Source organism: Mugil cephalus, chromosome 20, assembly GCF_022458985.1.
Source record: "Mugil cephalus isolate CIBA_MC_2020 chromosome 20, CIBA_Mcephalus_1.1, whole genome shotgun sequence".
Taxonomy (NCBI): Eukaryota; Metazoa; Chordata; class Actinopteri; order Mugiliformes; family Mugilidae; genus Mugil; species Mugil cephalus.
In genome coordinates this window covers 3,396,967-3,420,035 of record NC_061789.1, presented here as the reverse complement: position 1 = coordinate 3,420,035, position 23,069 = coordinate 3,396,967, and the positions used below count along the sequence as shown (strand labels likewise).

General features: G+C 42.7%; 2 protein-coding genes across 7 annotated transcripts in view; one reads left to right on the top strand and one right to left on the bottom strand.

Moving 5' to 3' along the window:
- ep300b (E1A binding protein p300 b) overlaps window positions 1-8,710 on the top strand; it is a 35,248-nt gene extending 26,538 nt beyond the window's left edge. For all 6 annotated transcript variants that reach the window (XM_047571164.1, XM_047571165.1, XM_047571167.1 and 3 more), the window contains exons 23-30: window positions 41-108; window positions 1,034-1,184; window positions 2,010-2,270; window positions 2,359-2,524; window positions 2,611-2,778; window positions 2,870-3,031; window positions 3,112-3,393; window positions 4,110-8,710. In XM_047571164.1, coding sequence (XP_047427120.1) covers window positions 41-108; window positions 1,034-1,184; window positions 2,010-2,270; window positions 2,359-2,524; window positions 2,611-2,778; window positions 2,870-3,031; window positions 3,112-3,393; window positions 4,110-7,412 — 4,561 coding nt within the window. In that variant the 3' untranslated portion in view covers window positions 7,413-8,710. The remainder of the gene's footprint in view (window positions 1-40; window positions 109-1,033; window positions 1,185-2,009; window positions 2,271-2,358; window positions 2,525-2,610; window positions 2,779-2,869; window positions 3,032-3,111; window positions 3,394-4,109) is intronic.
- Window positions 8,711-11,434: 2,724 nt separating this feature from the next.
- Window positions 11,435-18,768, bottom strand: cbx7a (chromobox homolog 7a). Its single transcript, XM_047572498.1, has 6 exons — window positions 18,458-18,768; window positions 16,869-16,912; window positions 16,691-16,756; window positions 16,414-16,480; window positions 15,025-15,343; window positions 11,435-14,242 (listed from the first exon to the last, which is right to left on the bottom strand). The coding sequence occupies exons 1-6, from the start codon at window positions 18,524-18,526 to the stop codon at window positions 13,671-13,673; spliced, it is 1,137 nt and encodes a 378-aa protein (XP_047428454.1). The 5' UTR covers window positions 18,527-18,768; the 3' UTR covers window positions 11,435-13,670.
- Between the last annotated feature and the right edge of the window lie 4,301 nt (window positions 18,769-23,069).

Here is a 23,069-nt window from a genome sequence, read left to right as displayed (position 1 = left end):
ACATTTTCTAACCGTTTATTATTTCCTCCTTTTATTGCAGCTTTGTGTGCGACAACTGCCTCAAAAAGGCAAATAAGACGCGGAAAGAGAACAAATATGCAGCCAAGAGTGAGTGGAATTATGTTGTTTTCATGCATGTGTTTTACAGTCCCGCTTCCCTTTTTTCTCTTTGTTTCAGACTTTGTGTTTACTTCCTACACTCAGACCCACATTTATATATTAATTTTATATCCAAATCAATGGAAATTAGCCATGAACATCGAGCACACATTAGCGTATTAGCAAAATAAAAAGATTGTACGTTAAAGACAAACTGAACAGTAGGGATGGGGAATTGATTGTATTTGATCAATTCTGCTCATCGATCAGTTCCTGAACAATAAACTACTTGTATAACGTGGAAAACAAAACTTGATTTATGCATTTAACTGGGGCTGCTACGACTTGTGAATCATATTAATGACATGGATTACATAAAAAAAAAGCCAGAACCCAAACATCCAACCTGAGGAAATTCATTAATAAAGTGTCAAAATCAAAAATATGTAATTCAGTACATTTGGTAAAATGCCATTAAATCCTCCAAACAAATCAAAACGAGAAATATGTCCCATTAGCTTCCGCACAGTGGTTGCTAGTCTTCCTGGAGTCCACACAACAAATTCAACAACGAACCGAGGTTAAAATTGTATTGTATACCTAGAAAACACATAACAAATAAAATATAACAATCAAGAAATAAGTGATGTCACTGGATTAGAAATCAAACATCAATAACTGATATCTTTTTATGTACTTATCTATATAGGACCATAGGAATTTAAAAGAAAATCTACAAATTACATGGGAGCATATTCCAAGTCAAAGAAGCTCTATACTGTACAGTCTCTTTACAGCAGCTTATTCATAGAATCCGAGGTTACAGTCAGTAACCAACGTTGGCTGCTACACTAATGCAGAGCTCTGTCTCCAGACATTAAAAGTTCAAGTGTTAACATCTACTGTATCTGTATTTTTTTCTTTTTTTTCGTAGGGCTTCCTCAGACCAAGCTGGGGAACTATTTGGAGAGCAGAGTGAACGACTACCTCAAGCGGCAAAGCCACACCGATGCCGGGGAGGTCACTATCCGCGTGGTCCACGTCTCGGATAAGGTGGTCGAGGTCAAGCCGGGCATGAAGTCCAGGTAGGTGGTCGAATATTGGTGCAGATGTACGTTTTGGGTTTAGGATATTTACAATCATGATGATGATGATGAAGTAGTGACCAGATTTAGATGTTTTACACCAAGATATTCATAGAATCAGGGGTTACAATAAGTAACCAACGTCAGCCGCACAGATAAACATTGGTTTCTTCAAACTGGTGAGGTGACGCTTAGATAACGCAGATAATCAAGACATATCAATACTAGTAATGGGGCCAGTGTCTACACCCACTGGCCAGTTTATTAGGTACACCAGTGAATGCATTCATTTAAGTTTTTGAGTCTGATCAAACCCAGGATTTTGCATCTTTTTAGTAGGTTTTAGAATTATTCACATTGGCCAATTTATTAGGTACATGAGTTAATATATGCTAGATTAAATCTTATCTTCATGACAGTTCTAGTAACCACTTTATGTTGAAACAGTGTCAGATTTAAAATCTATCTCATTTGGAAAGATCCAATAACGATTAATAAAGTAAATAAAACTTTTTTTTTAATTTACTTGAATACATACCGTTTTCCTGCATCCTTTCATTAGAAATCTCACTGTGGTTTAGCAAAAATGTTTTTCCCACAACAGCAAACAACGAGATTAGTCTAAAAGATGCGTTTAAATGGCAGATTACATCTTAAATCCTCATTAAAGAAGAGACTTATCACTTTGTGCATAGGTTAAAGTTAGAATTCATATTACGAGCATGTTTTCTGTTTATCCAGTTTAACCAAAGATTCCGATCCAAACTTGGAGAATTCGGTTTCACTCACCTATTTATCCATTTATTAATTCGTTTATTCTTCCAGGTTTGTGGACAGCGGAGAGATGGCCGAGTCTTTCCCGTACAGGATGAAAGCCCTGTTTGCCTTCGAGGACATCGACGGAGCGGACGTTTGTTTCTTCGGCATGCACGTCCAGGAGTACGGTGCCGACTGCCCGCCTCCCAACCAGAGACGAGTTTACATTTCCTACCTAGACAGCGTGCACTTCTTCAAACCCCGACACCTCAGGACTGTCGTGTACCACGAGATCCTGCTCGGCTACCTGGAGTATGTCAAAAGGCTGGGGTAAGACACCAATTGAGACTTTCTCAAACTCGTAAAACCTGGAAACCTCATTTATATATCTCAATAATGACAACTCTTCCCATCTCAGGTATACAACCGGTCATATCTGGGCCTGTCCTCCCAGCGAAGGGGACGATTACATCTTCCATTGTCACCCAGCGGATCAGAAGATCCCGAAGCCCAAACGCCTGCAGGAGTGGTACAAAAAGATGCTGGACAAGGCTGTGTCTGAGCGAATAGTCCATGATTACAAGGTGAGATGAGATGTTCCTTGAGAAAATAAATGATAAATGTTGGAATTTATAATAATAAAATCTCTTTCCCTCTGCCCCTTTTTTAGGATATCTTCAAGCAAGCAACGGAGGATCGTCTGACCAGTGCCAAGGAGCTGCCGTACTTTGAGGGCGACTTCTGGCCCAACGTACTGGAGGAAAGTATCAAGGAGCTGGAGCAGGAGGAAGAGGAGAGGAAGCGTGAGGAGAACAGCACCTCCAACGAGAGCACAGACGTGAGCAGAACAAGACGTGAAATCATTGTCTGCCTGTGTTGAAGTTGACAATAAAAAAAAAAAAAAAAAATAAACTAAAAATCGTTTGCAGGCCACAAAGGGAGACAGCAAGAATGCCAAAAAGAAGAACAACAAAAAAACGAGCAAGAACAAGAGCAGTCTGAGCCGAGCCAACAAAAAGAAACCAGGGATGCCCAACGTGTCCAATGACCTCTCCCAGAAACTCTACGCCACCATGGAGAAACATAAGGAGGTACGCAAGTCCGATTTTAGCTGCAGTAGTAGATGTATTAACTTAAAAGCTTCAGATACAAACAAACATCTCATCCTCAGGTCTTCTTCGTCATCCGTCTCATCGCCGGCCCCACCGCCAACTCGCTGCCCCCCATCACAGACCCGGACCCCCTGATGGCGTGCGACCTGATGGACGGCCGCGACGCCTTCCTGACTCTGGCCAGGGACAAGCACTTGGAGTTCAGCTCGCTCAGGAGGTCCAAGTGGAGCTCCATGTGTATGTTGGTGGAGCTCCACAACCAGAGCCAGGACCGCTTCGTCTACACCTGCAATGAGTGCAAACACCACGTGGAGACGCGCTACCACTGCACCGTCTGCGAGGTGAGCGTCAGGATTCGTTGCCTGCGATATTTTTGAAATTTCGATTAAAAAACACTTTCTACGTGTTTCCATTGAAAGGTGTTTTACGAATGAGCTGTGACTCTTGTAAAGTCTTGTCTTTACGCGATATCCCATCTTAAATTCTCGTCATTTTGAGGAAGATGGACTTCAAATACATCTGAAAAACCACCCAGAATGTAAAAATGTTTTAGCTTTAGATATTTGAGATTTTTCAAAAAGTAGGCGTCTCCATTACCAGTTTTTTATTGCGATATTTAGGTTATGTGTTGTGTTTGGTTTTGATTGGAAATGCAGCAAATGTTGTGATGGAAGAATGGTCACTTGCTTTGTACGTCATGGTCACATATGCACACAAGCAACGTGCGAGAAGCAACCAAATGTACCGTGCTTCAAGTACGCCTCTTTCAACTGTACCATACTCAAGCACGGTACAGTTGCACTCACATAAGCCATAGATTCTGGACTTTAGGGGGTAAATGTGCTTGGCCACGGCATGATTACCTAGTGTGAATGTGCCCTGAGGAACCAGTAAGATTCTGTTTAAAGCCTCATTAGTTGAACAGCTGGTTCAGGGCATGTTGCTGGTTGGTACAAGTGACAAGTACAAACTAGTTGGGGGACAATCATGGACCAGATGTTTAGATGCTTAATCCCATAGATTCATATTAATGTTCCCATTCCTCTTCCTTCTCCAGGACTACGACTTGTGCATCACCTGCTACAACACTAAACGCCACGAGCACAAGATGGACAAACTGGGACTTGGGCTGGACGACGATAGCAACAACCAAGCGGCAGCTGCCACCCAGAGCCCCGGGGACTCACGGCGCCTCAGCATCCAGCGCTGCATCCAGTCGCTGGTCCACGCGTGCCAGTGTCGAAACGCCAACTGCTCCCTGCCATCCTGCCAGAAGATGAAGCGCGTCGTCCAGCACACGAAGGGTTGCAAGCGCAAGACGAACGGCGGCTGCCCCATCTGCAAGCAGCTCATCGCTCTGTGCTGCTACCACGCCAAGCACTGCCAGGAGAACAAGTGCCCCGTCCCGTTCTGTCTCAACATCAAGCAAAAGCTCCGGCAGCAGCAGCTGCAGCACAGACTCCAACAAGCCCAAATGCTGAGGAGGAGGATGGCCAGCATGCAGAGGGTTGGGCAGCCAGCCGGAGGGCCGCCAGGAGGACCTGTTGTTGGACTTCCATCACCTGGAAACAACGGCAACACGGCACCCAGTACCCCGACATCAGTTGGGACCCAACCCCCAACTCCCCAGACTCCAACTCAGAGCATGCCTCAAGTCCAACAGCAGGGAATGGGTCCTGGACCTACAGTTCAGCAGCTGCAGCAAATGCAGCAAATGCAGCAACAGCAACAGCAAATGCAACAGCAGCAGCAACAGCAGCAGCAGCAGCAGCAGCAACAACAAGTAGGAATCCCTCCTCAACATGCCCTTCATCACCAGTTCCAGCAGATGGCAGGTGGTGGAGGTGGCGGAGGGGGGATGATGAACTCTCCGCAACATCATCAGCAGCAGCAGCAGCAACAAGGTGGAGCAGGGCCCAACCCTCAGCAACAACACCCCAACAACTTGCCTCCGTACGCTGGCAGACAACAGGCGTCCTCCCCGATGCACCCGTCCCAGGGTAAACCAGTGCTCGGCTCTGCAACACCTCCCCATCAGCAGCCTGGTGGGGGTGTCATGGCTGGGAATGTGGGGCCCCAGCAACCTCACAACCAGCAGCAGGGTCAACCTTCCCTTCCACAGCAGCAGCAGCAGCAACAACAACAGCAGCAGCCCTCGTCTGGCCCGCCACCGGCAGCAGTAGAAATAGCGATGAAGATTCAGCAGGTGGCCGACGCCCAGAGGAAGATGGCCCTACAGAGACAAGCCGCCCAGGCAGCAGGCCTCATGCCTTCTCATCACCAACAGGGTCAAGGTCAGCAGATGGGTATGGGACACCCAGGGCCGGTAGGGATGGTCGGACCACAGGGCATGGCTCAGCAGAACCAGGCGGTGGCTGCAGCTCGGGCCCACATGGATCAACAGCAGGGCGCTCCTCCGGGGATGATGGTCGGCCCTGGTGGTCCAATGCAGCCACAGCAGCAGCAGCAGCCGCCTCAACAAGGCAATCTACCACAGGGCCAGCTCCCTCCTCAGGTGCAGCATCAGCAGCAGAGGATGGGTGCTCCGCTCCAGAACCCGCAACAGCAGCAGTGGACCGGACAGGGGATGCCACCACAGCAGAGACAAGCGATGGTGAACCAGATGGGCCACCCGGCCATGATGGCAGCTCAACATCATCAGCAGCAGCAGCAGCAACAACAACAACAGCAGCAGCAGCAACAACAAGTTCAGGGCCATGCTGCCTTGATGAATATGGTACAACAGCAGCAGCAGCAGCAGGGTGCTGGTGGTGGGGTCCCAGGTGGACCTATTCCTGGAGCTGCTGGTGTTCCAGGTGTTGGTGCCGCTGGTGGGAACATTCCCCAGGCAGCGCTCCAAGATCTGCTACGGACTCTCCGTTCACCGAGCTCACCTCTCCAGCAGCAACAAGTCCTCAACATCTTGAGGTCAAACCCGCAGCTCATGGCGGCTTTCATCAAGCAGAGGGCCTCAAAATACAAAGGCGGGCAGGGGGGCCCTGGTGGACCAGGAGGACCCGGTCCCACGGGGGGTCCTGTTGGGAATGTGGTTGCAGGAGGTGGCCCTCAGGTGAACATGAACCCTGCTGGGCCCGGACAGCCGGGGATGCACATGGGGGGTCAGGGAGGTACGAATGTGAACATCACCACTATGGCTCAGCTACAGCAGGTTCAGCAGCAGCAGCAGCAACAACAACAACAACAACTACAACAACAACAACAACAGCAGCTACAACAACAACAGCAGCTACAACAACAGCAACAACAGAGGCCAATGCTCAGTGGTTTGCAGCAGCAGCAGCAGCAGCAGCAAGGAGTAGGAAGAGGGATGCAGGGCCAGGGGCCACAGATGGGGAATCTGAACGGACCCCAGTTTAGAGAGTTGCTCATGAGACGACATCTTCAGCAGCAGCAACAACAACAACAACAGCAACAGCAACAACAACAACAGATGGGAGTGAATCACGGTCAGTTCCAGCAACCTCAGCCTCCACAGGGGCAAGGATTCATGGGACAACCTGGGATGCAGCCTCCTACAGTGGGACAGGGTCCACCTGGGGGTCCACCCCTTGGCCCCCAGCAACCCGGTGGCCCCCCAGTCCAGCAGGGGCAAGGTTATCCAGGATCAGTGGCCCAGCAGCAGGCCACAGCTGTGCTCCAACAGAGGCTCCAGCACCAGCACCACCTCCAGATGCAGCAGCAGCAGCAGCAGCAGAACTCAATGGGGGGGGACGTGGGGCCAGGCGGAGGGGCCGTAGGAGGCCCCCAGCAGCCACCTCAGGGCCCTCAACCCAATCAAAGTGGCCCCCCATCTTCATCTCAGGCTCTGCTCCAGCAGGCTCTCCACCAGAGGCTCCTCCATCAGCAGCAGCAGCATCTAGGCCCTGGAGGGTCCCCGGCCCAACACAGTAACCCCATGAGCCCTCAGCAGCCCCAGCAGATGGCCCCGTCCCCCCACCCGCACCTGCAGGGCCAGGCCATGCCCACGTCGCTGGCTAACCAGGTTCGATCCCCGCAGCCGTCGCCGAGGCCTCAGTCGCAGCCTCCACACTCCAGCCCGTCCCCCCGCATGCAGCCCCAGCCGTCCCCCCACCACATCTCGCCACAGATGCAGACAGGTTCTCCGCACCCGGGTCATCTGAACCAGCACCACCCGGGAATGGTGGTCCCTCCTCCACAACAACAACAACAGCAGCAGCAGCAACAGACGACGAGTCAGCAGATGGAGCAGTTTGGATCGGACCAGAGCGCCATGCTGTCTCAGCTGAGCGGCATGGCGGGTCTACACGGGCCGGGGGGCAACAGTCAGGACCCGATGGGGCAGAACATGAATCACAACGCTTTAGATCACATCATCTAGAACGACTTCTTCTTCTTTTTGTTTTTTAAAGTGTCGGTGATTCTTTCGCACAAACTGCACTCACCCAGGACAGTGTTATTGTTATTACTTAGCCTTTCTTTTCCTTTTTATACTATTATTAAATGTTATTTAAAATGTTCTCAATAAAGATGCATTGAACTGAACTTCCTATGGGAGATGAACAATAAATCAAGAAGCAGTCGTTTAAATGAATTAGAATAAATGAATTGTAAGTTATTGCTGTTAATATATATTATTATTATTATTTTTTATTTTTTGCCAATTGTGGACAAAGAGACCCGCCACCACCACCCTCCACCCTCACCCCAGCGCCACCTCTTACAGAGTATGATATTTTCGGGGATTAAATAAGAAGTACTTGCCTTTTTTCTTTTTTTTTTTTAAAATGAGTGTTTTTAAGATTTTAAACGCGGTTAAAATTAAAGAACGATTTAATGCAAAGGTTTTTTTTTTTTTCACAACATCCAGTCTGTGATTATTATTTTTCATGCATATCTTCCTTTTTCTGTTTTTAAATGCTTTATTTATTGTTTTTTTTTTCTCCTTGTGGGGTGGGGGGTGTATTCTGTACCCTGAGACTGCTACAATTCGTAATAGAAATATATTTTTGTTAAAGACTGTTAAGAGACGGAGGGGAAGATGTTTCTTTCACTTTAGATCTTGAGGTCGTCTCTTTGCAGGCGGAGACGACGTCGAGTATTTTATCCGAGTTTTTTTTTTGTTTGTTTTTTGGAGGGGGGGTTGAGACCCTCCCTCTTTCTCTCTCTGCTGGCGAACATGCGAGCCCTCTCCCTCGAATGTGTGCGCCCTCCTTCCTTTAAAAAGACACTTGACGTGGAGGCGTGGGGAGGGGCGGTGCATACCTGTGTGCCTGTAACATTTTTGAGTACATGGGGCTGGGGATGATATGATAGTACAAATAAAATGTTTTTTTGGGGGGGGGTGGGATGGGGTGGGGGCTCCTTTTAGTGTTTTCTAGGATTCTGCTGTTTGCCGTAAAACAGAGGATGTCGATCCAAATGAACTGTGTTGCACAGAAATGAGGCGAAAGAAGGCGTCTCTTTCTGCCTCGTCCCCTTTTTGCTGCTTCCCTTTGGACTTTAAATACCCCCCCTCCCCGCGTCCTTACCACAAACTCCATCCTCTTTATCTTTAAGAACTTTGGGAGTTTAATTTAATATTTTTTACTGTACAAAGGAAACTGTGGACTCAAATACTGTTTTTGTTTTTTTTTTTTGTTTTGTTTTTTTATAATAAAATGAAAATTACCAATAATAGTCACGTGTCCTGGATGTGGCTGCTTCTTTTTGTCCCACACGTCCTGTCGTCCTTCGTCTTGGACTCGTCACCATGGCAATGGATGTAGCATCCTTCCGCTGCAGAGCAGAACCGAGCGTTAAATTCATTAGAGTCATAGTCATAACCTTTCAAATATGAATTCACAAATGGACGTCAACAATTTAATCAGAACTTAAAGGGAATTTATATGCTCGTTTGTGTCACTGTACAATGTACAGTGAAATCTATTTTTTGTACCTATTTTTTTCAACGCCCAGTTGATTTGGACAAGTAACTTTAATCTGATTACTGGTTTGGAAATAGTAACGAGTCAGATTACTCATTACTGGAAAAAGTGGTCAGATTAGAGTAACGCGTTACTGGCTGAAACGCTGAAAAATAAAGCTGAAATGAGAGACCTCCTTCAACTACAGGTAAATATGACGTCACTTCCGTACCGGGCCACGCCCCTTGAGAGGCAGAAACGGTGAAATGTGTCCGTAAATGCACAGAGAGACCGGGAAAAATGTGGATTATCAGATCAAATTAAGAACAATTGTACTCGACAATGATCCGTATGAACTAGTATGGATTTAGAAAAGTGGATTAGCCTCAGTTTCAGTTAGTTTTAGGTCATTTCAGTTATGCTAAATAGCTGAATAAAAGATGCTAACGCTAAGAGCTTTACTGAGAAGTAACGTTAGCCAAACAGTACTGTAGTGTTAAAAGGATGGCGAGGAGTTATCACAAATATTCCGTTTTATTGTCATTTATTGTTGGAACTGAAATAGTGTCGACTAACTGCCAAAACAACAACGTGGACAAACGTATCTGACAGCCCTGCAGAACGTAACGTAAGAAGGAATTTAAGGTATGACTTCATCAACGAATACAGCATAAATTAATATTACCTGACATTTAATGTGAACCACAACACCAGGTTTCTGTGTCTGGATTCCAGTTGTTTCTTCTAAGGCAGCGATACATTTACTTCCTTTTTCTTTGGCAGATATCTGTAAAAATATATCTCTGACTTATTTTCTTATCTGTTGGTTCAGTCAATCACACAACAGCCCTTAACATTTTTTTTTATTATTATTATTATTAAATTTATACGGTATTAAAGCTTATGATTCAAACTAATGCTGCTAATCTCCATGTTTAACTGTCACTTTTTGCCGCTCAGTGGCCGTAACCATGGAGACTCCACTGGCTGTGACGTCACGTGCATTCCCTCTATTCCTGACGGTTCTGGGAATCCTCTCAGAGAGTTTAGCCTAAACATGAACAGCAAGGAGTCTTAGATTAGGAGTGGTTCTCAAAGGAACTGATAACAAGGAATAGACAGAAACTCCGAGGCTTCATTCCATTGATCCTAAAAGATAAATGAAAATAGACTTTTAGTGATAATAGCCACAGAGTGGAGCGTCACAGCTATAGACTTAATCATAGAATCTAATCTCTATAAAACTGTGTCATTAGAAATAAGATTTTTTTGGTTGAAATCTAACGCAAACCGAACAGTAATTGAGAAGAAAAGAAGAGAGTTTACTTTTGATTCTGCCTCAATTGGTCAATGAGAATAAAAGTGTTTTATTAGAGAGGTAAATTAGGTCCCAGTGTAGGAGAATATAACACGACAGATAAATGCTTCTTCCTTCCACCTTTTTCCCATAAATCTCTTTAAGATTTTCAGCCTTGTTGAAAACTATTTAGTATTATACTACACCACTGCTGCAAACATCACGAGTGAAACGTACTCATGCGTCTTTACTGAGAGCGATGCGACATCTAGTGGCGACAAACGGTAACATCAGTATTCAAGGTATAAAAAAGGAAAATGTGTAGAAACCTCTCCTTAAAGTAGACAAACAGAAGCCAAACAAATGAATAGGAATAGTATCCTAGTATATTTATTTAATCAAGAAAATCAATCATTTGTTCGTATCTGTGAGTTTTAAAGTCAGTGAATCCTTGTTCCCAGTGTCTGTTCTTCTTTAGCTGTTCTGTTAGAACCACTTGTCTTGCTTCCTTCCTTGATTCCCTCATTCCTTCATTCCCTTCATCTTTCTTTCAGTCTTTCATTCAGTCTTTCTTCCTTTCCTTCTTTCATTCCCTCCTTTCCTTTTGTTTGTTCGTTTGTTTCTTTCCTTCCTTCCATCTTTCCTTCTTTCATCCCCTAGTTGCACCAGAGCAAACTCCCTCCTTCCTTCTTTCATTCTTCCTTCATTACTTCTTTGATTCACTCCTTCCTTCTTTCATTCCCTCTGTCTTTCTTTCAGTCTTTCATTCCCTTCTTCCTTCTTTTGTCAATTAATTTCTTCTTCCATTCCTTTCTTCCATCATTCTTTCCTTCTTCCCTCCCTCCCTTCTTTCCTTATTAAATTCCTTCCCACTCTTTCCTATTTCATTCCCTTTCTTTCCTTCCTTCTTTGATTCCCTCATTCCTTCCTTCCTTCTTTCGTTCCCTTCCCCCTTCTTATCCTTATTTCATTCCTTCCTACTTTCTTTCCTTCTTTCATTCCTTTCTTCCATCTTTCTTTTCTCCCTACTTCCATTCCCTCATTCCTTCCTTCCCTCTTTCATTCTTTCCATCTTTCCTTCCTTCCCTAATAGTCTGAGAGGTTTTTAAGTGACACTATAGATAAACTCTGATATGATTTCTAAGTCTTGACTCTAATCTTTGATCTTTCATGTTGCTCTCCGCTGTAAAGACACTCCCAGAGGCTTCGCTTTTTATTTTATTTTTAGTACATATTTATTGGAAATACAGTCAAAATAAAAACGGGTTTTCAGAGAGAAGACTTGGTCAGAGTGCGACACATTGAGTGACGTAGGTTATTTTAGCTTATACATGTGACATGCAATAAATAAGAGCTCACTACGGTCCGACCCGACGTACCTACACAGTGGACAAGAACAAGCTGATATCTGCTCTTATCAGTTATCAGATGGTAATACAAAAATAGAACCAGGTAGCGTTTCATACTTGAAAAGTTACAGGACGGACAGACAGACAGCAGCAAACACGTCTCTTTTGTGCATCCTTGAAATGCAGAAGTTCATCTAAAAAGCGGCAGGCATTAATTCTTTTTTTTTTTGATTCATTTCTTTTGTGACAGAAATAAACCACTAGAACAAAGCGAAGGACGGGGCTTTGTGTACGAGAGGCAACGACTGATGTAGCATGCGGTTCGCTCTGTGCAAACACTAGAGGCACAAAAAAAAAAAAAAAAAGGATATAGAAATACAACAGCAACAACAAAAAAAAACATCTTTACAAAATGTTATCAGTAAGAAAGAGGAGCGACTGAAAACGAGCCCCGAGAACAGGTTTGAGTTTGAGACCGACGTCTGTCTGGAAAGCACTGGAGAGAACTGGAAAGAAAGTAGCTGCATCGAATTATTTGAGGTCTCAACATCGTCTCTTAGGAATGAAACCTGCTACTGAGGCTCCGGTCGGACCTGGAATTAACATCCAACCTCAAATATCTGATCACAACCGGTCGGCCAAGTCACTAAAAATCACACACATCGGAAGTTATTATTTACTGACTGTTCTCTAGTGTGACGTTAGTTATTTTAGAGACAATGCTTAACATTTTTTGAACACTGAAAACTTCCATAAACTGAGCTGTTTGACGCAGAGATCTCTGGTAAATAGACCCATTCATGACCTACCAACATCAGCTGGAGGCAAAACGGAGGGAAGTTGGAGGCGAACAGTCACTTTCAACCATGAAAATGTCGAAAAATCAAAAATACTACCTTGAAGTTTTATCACATACCAGCCACTGCCAGTTAAAGACAACTTTAATTTGGCTTTGGCAATTAGCAGAAAGGATTGAAGTGAGACAATAAACAATGCAAACATTTCATGTCGGAAAACATTAATATGTTTTTACATCATCAGTTTCAGCCCGGAAAACATTATGGATTTGACTAAATTTTGACTGAAATTACATTAAGTTAATAATTATTCAGGGGATTCTTGTTACATGTTAATGCTAATGCTAACCTACTAGCCAACTCAACATTAGTTGTGTGTTTCAGGGGTGTCCAAGCAGAAGTTGCGTTTGCTACGTCCCCCTCCACACTTACTTATTGTAATATCTTCGTCGGAGAGGCTTCACTTGATAAAGGAAGACCAGTGAGTGAGAGTGAGAGTACAATAAAAAAGAAAAGTGTTAAAATATCTCAGGGAGTGAGTTTATTATTATGTTCTCTGAAATATGAGTTTAACTCGTCCATTCTCGCTAAAAAAGGTCCATTGAAATACAGTAATTGGTGTTAGTGTATTAGATGTTTTGCCTCCAGCTAAGCTCCGCCCCTCAAAAATACATCACACTGTTTACAAACTGAAGGGGTCAATAAAGACACTATGCTCACTTTGCTCATTAAATAATCTAAATCTAGTTTACATTTATTTATGATTTAGTTAGTTAACAGCTACAAGGAGAGAATATTTTAAAAGGCTCATTACTAATGATTATTTATTTCTAATGGTGGATAAATGAATGAGTTAAACTCTTTAATGGGACCCAGGACCAAAGGAATCACTTTTCTAGATGTGAAAAAGTTTGTACTTGAACCTGGACACTTGTGATCAGATCTCTCAGGTCGGATGTTAAAGGAAGGTGTGAACGGGGCCTTGGATCCTTTTTCCTTTGAATAAACGAGCCACTTTTTTTTGTTGTTTTTTTTTTTGAATGCAAAGACAATAATGTCTTCACTGAACCCGGTAGGAAATGAGTAGCTTTGTAAACATGTGGAATTTATCTTACATACACGACTATTTACATGTACAAAATGAGCGGAGAGTCTAATCATGGTGTCTGTGAAGCTTCTCGTCATCCACGTCATGGTTCATCCACAAAAAAAAACCAAGATGAAGCAGGGACAACTGGACTTGTTCATCTTGTTTTTTTTTTTTTTTGTTTGTGGATAATTGCTGTTACTTCAGTATCCTTTAAAGAAGCCTTCGGCCACCGTGGCTTCTTGAATCGTCACCGTCAGGGAGTTTATAGTCACATTCGTAACAATCACCTCCCCGGGACGATGCTTTCCTGCAGCTGGAAGAGGAGGAGGAGGAGTCTGACTGCCCAGTGTCGTCGTGGTAACACTGTGAGTGTCAGCATCAGTGGAGCAGACGGCGTTGTCGTCCTCGGCAACCGCCTCGCCGCTCCCCTTGACGCTCACTATCACAGAAGTCGCGTTGCTTCTCGGATAAAAGACGCTCTTTTCTGCTCTGGGAAGCTCCGCCTCCTCGCCCTCTTCCTCGCCGCCCCAGTCTGACCTGTCGCCCACGGAAACCGCATCCCCCGGCCCGGTCTCAGACGCCGAGCCGCTGCCATCCCTCGACTGGTCAAATGTCTGTTCCCGTCTTGTGTCGTCATCCGGTCCGTCCATCCACGTTGCTGCGCTTCCCGGCATCAAGTCGTCATCCACCTTCTCCTCCTCCTCCTCCTCCTCCTCCTTCATCTCCAAGTCCTGTCGCTCCAGCAACGGAGGTGAGCTGCACTCAGACGGACCTTAAAGACAAGAGGTTCATTTTTAACCCTCCTATTACACTTTTTATCACTGCAATCCGGCAATGACCCCGAGTTTATGTGTCAGGTTTCCATCCTGAATACATGTTAGATTCCAGAGAAATCACCACAAAATCTCACTGATTGGCCTTAAAATGAAAAGACACGTCTTTAAGTGGCTTTATATGAAGTCTAAGTACATAATCTTGTTACCTATAACATTTGATATGAAAAACTATTATCAAGAATAGTAACATGTATCATGTTGGGCCCCAGTGTCACGATACAATACGTATCGCGATACTTGAGTCACTAGTCATTGTGATATTATAATATCGCGATATATTACAATATTCTTCACGGAGAAATTTTAAATGCAGCTTTAAAAATTTCCAATTTTTTGTTTGTTTCTTTGTTTTCTTATTTAAGACATTCAAAATTAATAATGTATCAGAAGAAAAAGTATCGCGATATCCTGCCATATCGATATTTTTTCCCCAGCCCTAATATTTAGATATTTGGGGTCAAATTGACTCCAAAGATAAATAATAGGAGGGTTAAAATGTTAAAGGTCATAAAGGAACCTCTTGATAATGTCGAGTCTGTTGTATCAATGTATTTGATGCATAATGCACTTGTATGTATTTTGCATAATTTGATGTGACATATACGTGTTCAGTAGCTTCCATCCTTGTGGGAAGAAACTTTTTGAGAAGCAAATTAAACATATTTACAAAAAAAAAAAAAACTTTTAAACCTTATAATAAACCTTATAATAAACCAACCGTATATACTGTCTCCACATCTCTCCTCGGTGGTGCTTTCAGACTGCTTGTCTTCTTCGCTGGTGCCGCCCCAGTCCTCCTCCATGGACTCCATCTTCTTCCTCTGCGGATGGAGGGGTTTGTTGGAGGTCACCGCCTCTTGCCGCCTCTTGGCCGCCACCCTCTGCCTGATCCTCCTCCGGGCCTGGCGGCGGTACATGCTGCCACGGTCCACCTGGTCCACGTCGGTGCTCATGGATCTGGTGAGGGAGAGGCGGAGGCGAGGCGGGGGCTTCTCCGTCACCTTGTGGGCGCTGCGGAGGTCCATGGCGAAGATGTTCTGGGACAAAAAAAAAAAGGTAGGAGAAGGTCAAAAAACATGTAATGCATCTAAAAACTTTGAGAACCACTTTCAGAAGAGGCCACCATGTATCAGGCTAGATGGTTAGCATGCTAAGAGGCTATGCTACATGTGTAGGTACCACACAATCTCTTAAATAAATGTGATGCTAGGATTTATCCAACATTGAAGATTAATTTATTGTCATTATGTGTGTATGTAATGAAATTTTGGGTGGTAGCTCCTGGCCAAAGTAGTACAAATATAAAAAACAGTAAAATAAGAGCCGATGAGATTGTATATATATGATTAGACAACTCACTCTCACCTTATGGCACCGTACTAAGATATGTACTCACAGAACCCAGGGTTACAATATGTAACCAATATTAGTTTTTCTTATGTTGTGACAGTCTGACATAAAATACTGGAACATTTCTAACATATTGGTGCACTACACCTGCACCTCTGCCCCTTTAAAAGGACACAAAACCTCTACAAATAAACCCCATAGATTCTGAGTTATTATTTATTACTCAGTCCAATGAGGCCAAGAGTTTAAAATATCACTACGATGTTGTTGTCAGTGTGTGTTTTGACCACTTTATTCCACTGCAAACACAAAGTAAGGGCATTAGCTTTGTGACAAGAGTTAATTAAAAATACCAAACGAGTTCGTCAGACTAACGAGTACATTGCAAGTGGCCTGAACTTTTCCCTCCGAGCCACATTTATTGTGAAAGAGGCTACGGCCACGTTAGCAGCTCTGTGAGGCTGCACGGCTGATAGCAGCGTATTAACATAATTACCATGGTAACATGTTGAGGTTTTTCTTTTTTAAACACACTCACCATCTCAGATTAACACTAAACTGTCAAGTTTTATTAGATATGTTTGTTCATAAACAAAAAGGCATCATTACGCATAACTAAAATGTGCATTCCTCCAATTCTACACATGAAGTTCACCAAATTTAGCACAGATTTTGACATAAAAAGTAACTGGAGTGAGCCTTTAATGGCTGAAGTATGTCAGTACTAATAGTAGAAAGAGTTGTAGGTTGTTGTTACCCGCAGAACGAGCCTCCTGGGTCTGAGACCTTTCCTGCGATAGGCCAGTGCTCGGATCTTCTCCTGACTGAGAGACACAAAGAAGACGTTAGAGACAACATGACGAAGGGGAAACTACTTTTTATTACACATTTACACTCACAAAGCAACAGTTTGTAGCATACTTTAGGTGATTCAGTGAAACGCAAAACCCCCACAAGTCCATTCACCTTTCTCATTTATATATATATATATATATAAATATGTACTCCACTAGAATAAAAGGGATTTTTCTTACTTCTCTTCGTAGGCCAGAACCAGACGAGGGTCTAAAATATTGTCCTCTGGTTCCCAAGTGCTGTACCTGCAAACACAAACACATTCAAGTCCTCGTGTCCAGACGCTGCTCGGGTATTAAACGTATGCATGTAATGAAGTGATGATGTCAGTGCATTGGTGACTCAAGGATTACTCACTTCGGGGACCATCCTTGCCATTTGAGAAGGTACTCCACATTACCCTGACGGGAGTAGGGGGGAGGGGAGGGGAGGGGAAGGGAGGGGAGGGAGACAAGCAGCCAGTTAGATCCAGTGAAACATAAAAAGAGGTACCTTTTTATTAGACATTTATACAATCAATTTAACTGTAAACGTAGTCGACCAACTTAATTGGTTGTTGACCATTCAGCTCATTCATTTATAAGTATTTATGTTGAAATCCAGTGCAAACATTAGATTTTTCATGAATAAACTCAAAGTTTTTCGTTTCCACGCATTTACACCAGCGGCCCTTTAAATCCAGTAAAAAATAAAAAAAGGTGTGAATGTCACTTTAAAATGGCGCGTTTTCCCCTCATACGGTAACAGCACTAAAACTATTTATATTTATACATTTATACAATAAAATTAACTGTAAACATTGTCGTTTAGCTTCCCACGCATTTACACCAGCAGCCCTTTAAATCCAGTAAAACAATCAATCAATTTAACTCAACATTGTTGACCAGCTCAGTTACTTGTTAGCTTATTTATTTTTTAGCTACTTTATTTTTCGCCAATTTCTTTACGTTGAAATCCACTCAAAGTGGCTTTAACACAACTGGCCCTTTAAATCCAGTAGAAATTAAAACTCGCTTTCTTGACACTTTCGCCCTTTTGCTAATTTACTTTTTGCATCGTTTTTAGGTGGAGATCCAGAGCAAACGTCCGATTTTTCGTTCACTCGTTAACATTTACAGCACCGGCCCTTTAAATCCAGTGAAATATAAAAATAAAAAAAGGGGTGACTGTCACTTTAAATCGTGGAAGGGGAGGAGAGAGGGGGGGGTCATGGACATTTCTGGTGACGTCAATCTCTCTCTCTCTCGCACATGGCAGCACGAGCCGGTCTCCTGCCCACGACGTTCGCGCACGTTCTAGAACAGAACACTGGATAGGTGGGGCCACGCGAGAACATGTAAACAACGTGGGGTTGCGCAACGTTTGTTTTTTTTATTATTGTCATTATTCAAATTTTATTTATTTATTTTTATTTTTAGCGTGAATGAAAGTAAAACATTCTGCAATTCTGCAAATGTGTTTTATTTACATTTTATACACAAATGAACAAATAAATAAATAAATAAATAAACGCACGAAATAAATCGGTGACGCATTTCTTTGGGTTTTATCCACATTGTGCGTTGAATGCGTTTCGCGTGTCGCTGTCAACCAGCGACTCGGCGACATTACGCAGCAGTTTCCGCTGAGATCAAGTGCGCAGCTCCCCGCACGCTGTTCGCGCACACCCGCTTCCAGGATACACACCCCCTTCCTTTTTTTAAAAAAAGAAAAATTTTCTTACTACAGCTGCGTAGGTCCCCTTCAAAAACACGTTAATGCCGCAGCAACAACCGCAGAAAGGCTGAGCAGCAAAACTTTGGCGCAGTTGCATTAAAATATTACACATATAGTATATAAAACTAGAAGTGAAGTGCGTGCCCTAGTTTTTTCTCCTATCGTGCATGCCTCCACTACGGGGGAATAAAGTCACGTAAGTTACATGAAGTGGAATAAAATGTTCTCACCTTCCTCACTCTCTTCTTTGTTATTGACTCAACTGCAAACACTTGGTCTCCTATAGATGACAGCTCCATCTCCGCGCACCTTCCTTCCTTCGCTCCGAGCAGGACGAAATAAACTGTTTCTTCAAACGCGAAGTGCAGAAATAAAAATTAAATTGTGAAAAATTTCCCGGCGATGGTGTAAACGCAGAGGCGGCGCGTCCTCCGAGGCTCCTCTCCGGTCTCTGTCAACACTTCTGCCCTGCTCCGAGGATCCAAACTCTTTTTAAAATCTGCGACACATCAACACTGGACAGCGGCGCGCTGCTTTAAGTCGGGCGCGCCCCCTTTCCATTGCGTAGGGGGACGAGCCCCCAGCGTGCGCGCTCGTGCCCGCGAGGCCGCGCACGCAAATTGGAGCAGAGTGCAGAAGAGGGACAGAAGAGGAGGGTCAACACCACAAGGTTACTGTGGATCTACAGAGGAGGTTTATTAACATTTATACATTTATATATATTTATATTTATAGATCCATCTATAATGTTAAACTACTGTTAAAGGAAATTGATTCCATTCATGAATGGATGTCAAGTCAATGGGAGTCGTCATTTTTTTCATCCTCACAATACTTTAACATGATTGACTTGTGTTTGTTTTCTAGATTATCCTTTTTTTTTACATTCAAATTCCTTTTTTTTAAATGAATAATGCGTAAAACCTTTATCGATTCATGACAGCTTCAAGAAATAGTCAAATATTTGTGTTGAAGTCAATGAGAGACAGTTTTTTTTTTGATGGGAATATAACACGAGGTTACTATGGATTCACAGGGGATACGCAGCAGCTTTAAAAGGGAAGTTTGCTAACATTTACACATTAGAAATAAATTCAATTATATGTAAGAGGCATTTTAACATGGTTAATTATATATTTATTTTAGTCTAAAAGTTTTAACTACATTCAAATTTACACCTTTATGTAAAAAAATATGTATATTCTTGCTATCATCATTGAAAAGTTAAAGTAAAATAGTCAATGATTAAAAGAAACTAATTGCATTCATGGATGGAAGTCAATGAGATACTTAATTTTTTCTTCATTGTTATAATTTTGAAGTGATAAAAGATTTAGATTTAGATTTAACTTCTGATGTTAGAAATATTTGCACACAAGTTATTGTGAATCTTCAGAGGAAACACTGCTGCTTTAAATACGTTTTCATGAACATTTACACATCAAAATGAACATTTATTAAATTAAAGAGGTAAACTTTTTAATTACGTCAAAATTTACATGTGTTTTTGTCTTTTTTTTTTGTATTCCTGGTTTCTCCAATGAAGTAGCCCACAGACAAAAAAGCCCAGGGTTTCAGCTCCCAATTAGTGATGTTTAATGGTGATGATACTTCTTAATATCATGTATTCAATGCACTGAAATCACAGTGGAATGAATCTTCTCATCCAACTCTGCCAAAAAAGAAAAAGAATCTATTCCTCAGAATGTCACTGATGACTGATTGCTGCTGATATCGTGGTTGTGCAGTTAAGATTCCCGAAACATTGTGAGCAGTGTTCTTGCATTTTTATGTAACAGTAGTAAATCCAGCAAAGATCAGAATCTGCAATGGAAATGAAAGCTTCGCTTCACTCTCTGGTGGGAAAGTCCAACTCCCTCCAAACGTGTTTGATCCAAAAATGGAACAAACCAAACACGTAGTGGAAAAGTCTTTAATTTCACATTCGCAGTGCAGATAGAGGCGCTGGAAATAAAACTGACGAAGATAAAGCTATTATCTAAACTCCAATCACAAACATTTGTCTAACTTCATACTAGGACATCATCCCGCTTCATGTGGGAACGACTCATAAAAGGTGACAGTGGAAAAAAAAAAAAAAAAAAAAAAGGCCCAGAGCCAGATTCCTCTTGTCTTTCATTGAGGTTGGATCAGTTTACACGAAAAACTCTCACTAACTCCACACAAACACACACACACACACACACACACACACACACACACACAGTCCATCTTTCTGCACCTGGAACAATCACTTGCATCACTTACGGGCACGGGGTGTCATGGTAACTGTTTCTACGGCAACTACTGAAAAGCTGGATGATGATGATGATGATGATGATGATGATGATGATGATGATGATGACACAGCAGGAAGAGTTGATGAAAAGTTAAGAGCTGAGGAGAGAGAGAAAGAGAGAGAGATTCGAACTTAATGACCTCTAGCTTCCCACTCCTCGGATTATATAAACACAGTCATGTTAATCCACTGAGATTCTTCCAGTCAAACTCTGAAGTAGAAACTCTTTTATGAGGGAGATTATTAATTTAGTTATTCACCAGAGTATCAGCTTTTAGATGATGTATCTTAGAGGAAAGTAGTAAAGAAGAAAACTGCACTTTTCAAGCTCCATGATGATCAGTTCAAATTGTCCAAAACCCAAAAGTAATCATACTTTTAGACGATTGCTATCACGGAATACTAAGAAAAACTATAAATCTGTTTTCATGTGAACAGCTAGCTAGCTAAACTGTAAATCTCTGTTGCTTCTTGGTCAAATCACTTGCCTTGCAGCTCTGTTTTCACAACTTAAGATGGATATTAGACCTGAACGCCATTTTGTACACACGACTTCCCATGTCGTGATCACAAGTTAAATTTAAAACAACAAAAAGCACCTGGGCCAACGGTTAAGCTAGGCTATTAAAAGTTTACATCTCCAGATGAGTATTTTTGCATTCAGCATTTAACATCAATGTTTTCTGAGTCTAAAAAGTCATAATGTACAAACTGAACTTAATGTATAAAACCCACAGTGTGGTCCTTTAAGTTTTACGAGTATGGAGCTTTAATATTCAGACTTACATTGCGCATTTTGGTTTCTTAGTTGCCAAAATTTTGTGTTGAATATGCATCAGACATTTCCCACAATGCAATACACGTTTTTTAGACTGAACTTAATATAAAAAAAAAATGCTCAGTGTGGTCCTTTAAGTTCTATGCATATTGTTAATTACTATTTGACTTACTGTTACATCTGTTTTCTGAGCCTAAAAAGTCTTAATGAACAAACCACATTTAATAAGAAAAAAAAGAGCGGTCCTTTAAATTCTACACACATGCAGCTTTAATTTTGCGATTTTCAGGACCTTTTCTGCTTGTTGAACAGTTGCATCTCTAAACGTTTACATCTCCAGACGGTTATTTTTGCATTTAAATTTCAAAATCTATGTTTTCTGAGTCCAAGAAGTCATAATGAACAAACTGAACTTCATATAAAAACTGTGTGTGTGGTCCTTTAAGTTCTAGAAACATGCAGCTTTAATGTTCTGATTTTCAGCACTTATGTTGCGCATTTTGGTCCAAGAATATCCAAGAACAATCGTTCAGGCACGATTAGGTCCAGCGGTGATTTTACGCAGGACATTGTGATGCTATAGTTCCCGTAATTTCCGTGCTGATCCGATCTTTACTGTGTTTTTTTTCCCCCTCCTATACTGACCCTGCAGGGACCGGCGTACCGTATCAGTCTAACGGGATGTATGCGGCGCTTTTCCCGTAAATAGGAGGTTGTTCTGCGATTACGAGGAGAGGCACGGTCGATCACATGACTCGTTATCTGCCCGGATACTACCGTGGCATGGTGTCGGAGCTGGGAGTTAAAGGATGGTTAAAAAAAACAAAAAAAACAACAACACGGCAGGACGGTCACAGCGTTCACTCCCACCCACGTTATGAGTCACGCATGACTCACCAAACGTGCCAGTAAAATCACCGCAACTTCTCTGGAAACAGGGAGGAAAACATTGGGGGTAACTTACGGCTTCATACCGGGAATCCGAGCGTTTCTCGTTTATTTTTCTTTTGTTGGAGGACTCCGGAGCCCGAGGGCTGGTTCTCCAATGAACAGACGACATTTCTGGGAATGAAAAAGCATTTAAAATCCTGTCTGCGCATCACATCTGCACCAAGTTTTGACACCAGGCATCCTTTAGTGTTTCACTGGAACTTAATCTCTGTCAGGATCGGTTAGTGTGCATTTCTGCAGAAGGACTCTAGATAAATAATAATAAAAACAAAAAACATAAGAATAGTTTGGGAAAACCCATGTATTTATAGGTTGATATTAATACACTTGTGGCAACAAAACCCCCAAACGTTCCCTCAGTCAACAGTTCTGCAAAAAGAAAGTGACTGGATATTCGCCTGGCGAGTGCATGAGGCAGCTTGAGGAGTTTCACTTGTAATTTTACAATACATCTACTTGAAGAAGAAAAAAGCAAACAAACAAAATCTGCAAGGCCCCCGTTACGTATTTATATTTCAAGAAGCTAAACCGTTAGCTTTTCTGGCTCCTGGATGCTAACATCTGTGTTTTCGCAACTTAAGGTCAATGTCAATGACCCCACGTTGTAATCATGAGCAACTGTGATTACGAAGTAGCAGGGGCTAACAGTTTAGCTAGCTAACACTGACAAAAAAAGAAAAACCCAACATGCTATAGAGCAGAGTAACAAATAGGCCACGCCCCCATTTGGGTGAAAATAAACCACTAGCGGTAAATACAAACCCCCACGTAATCGGTGTTTATTTGGTGCTACTAGTATTCATCGGCTGGAAAG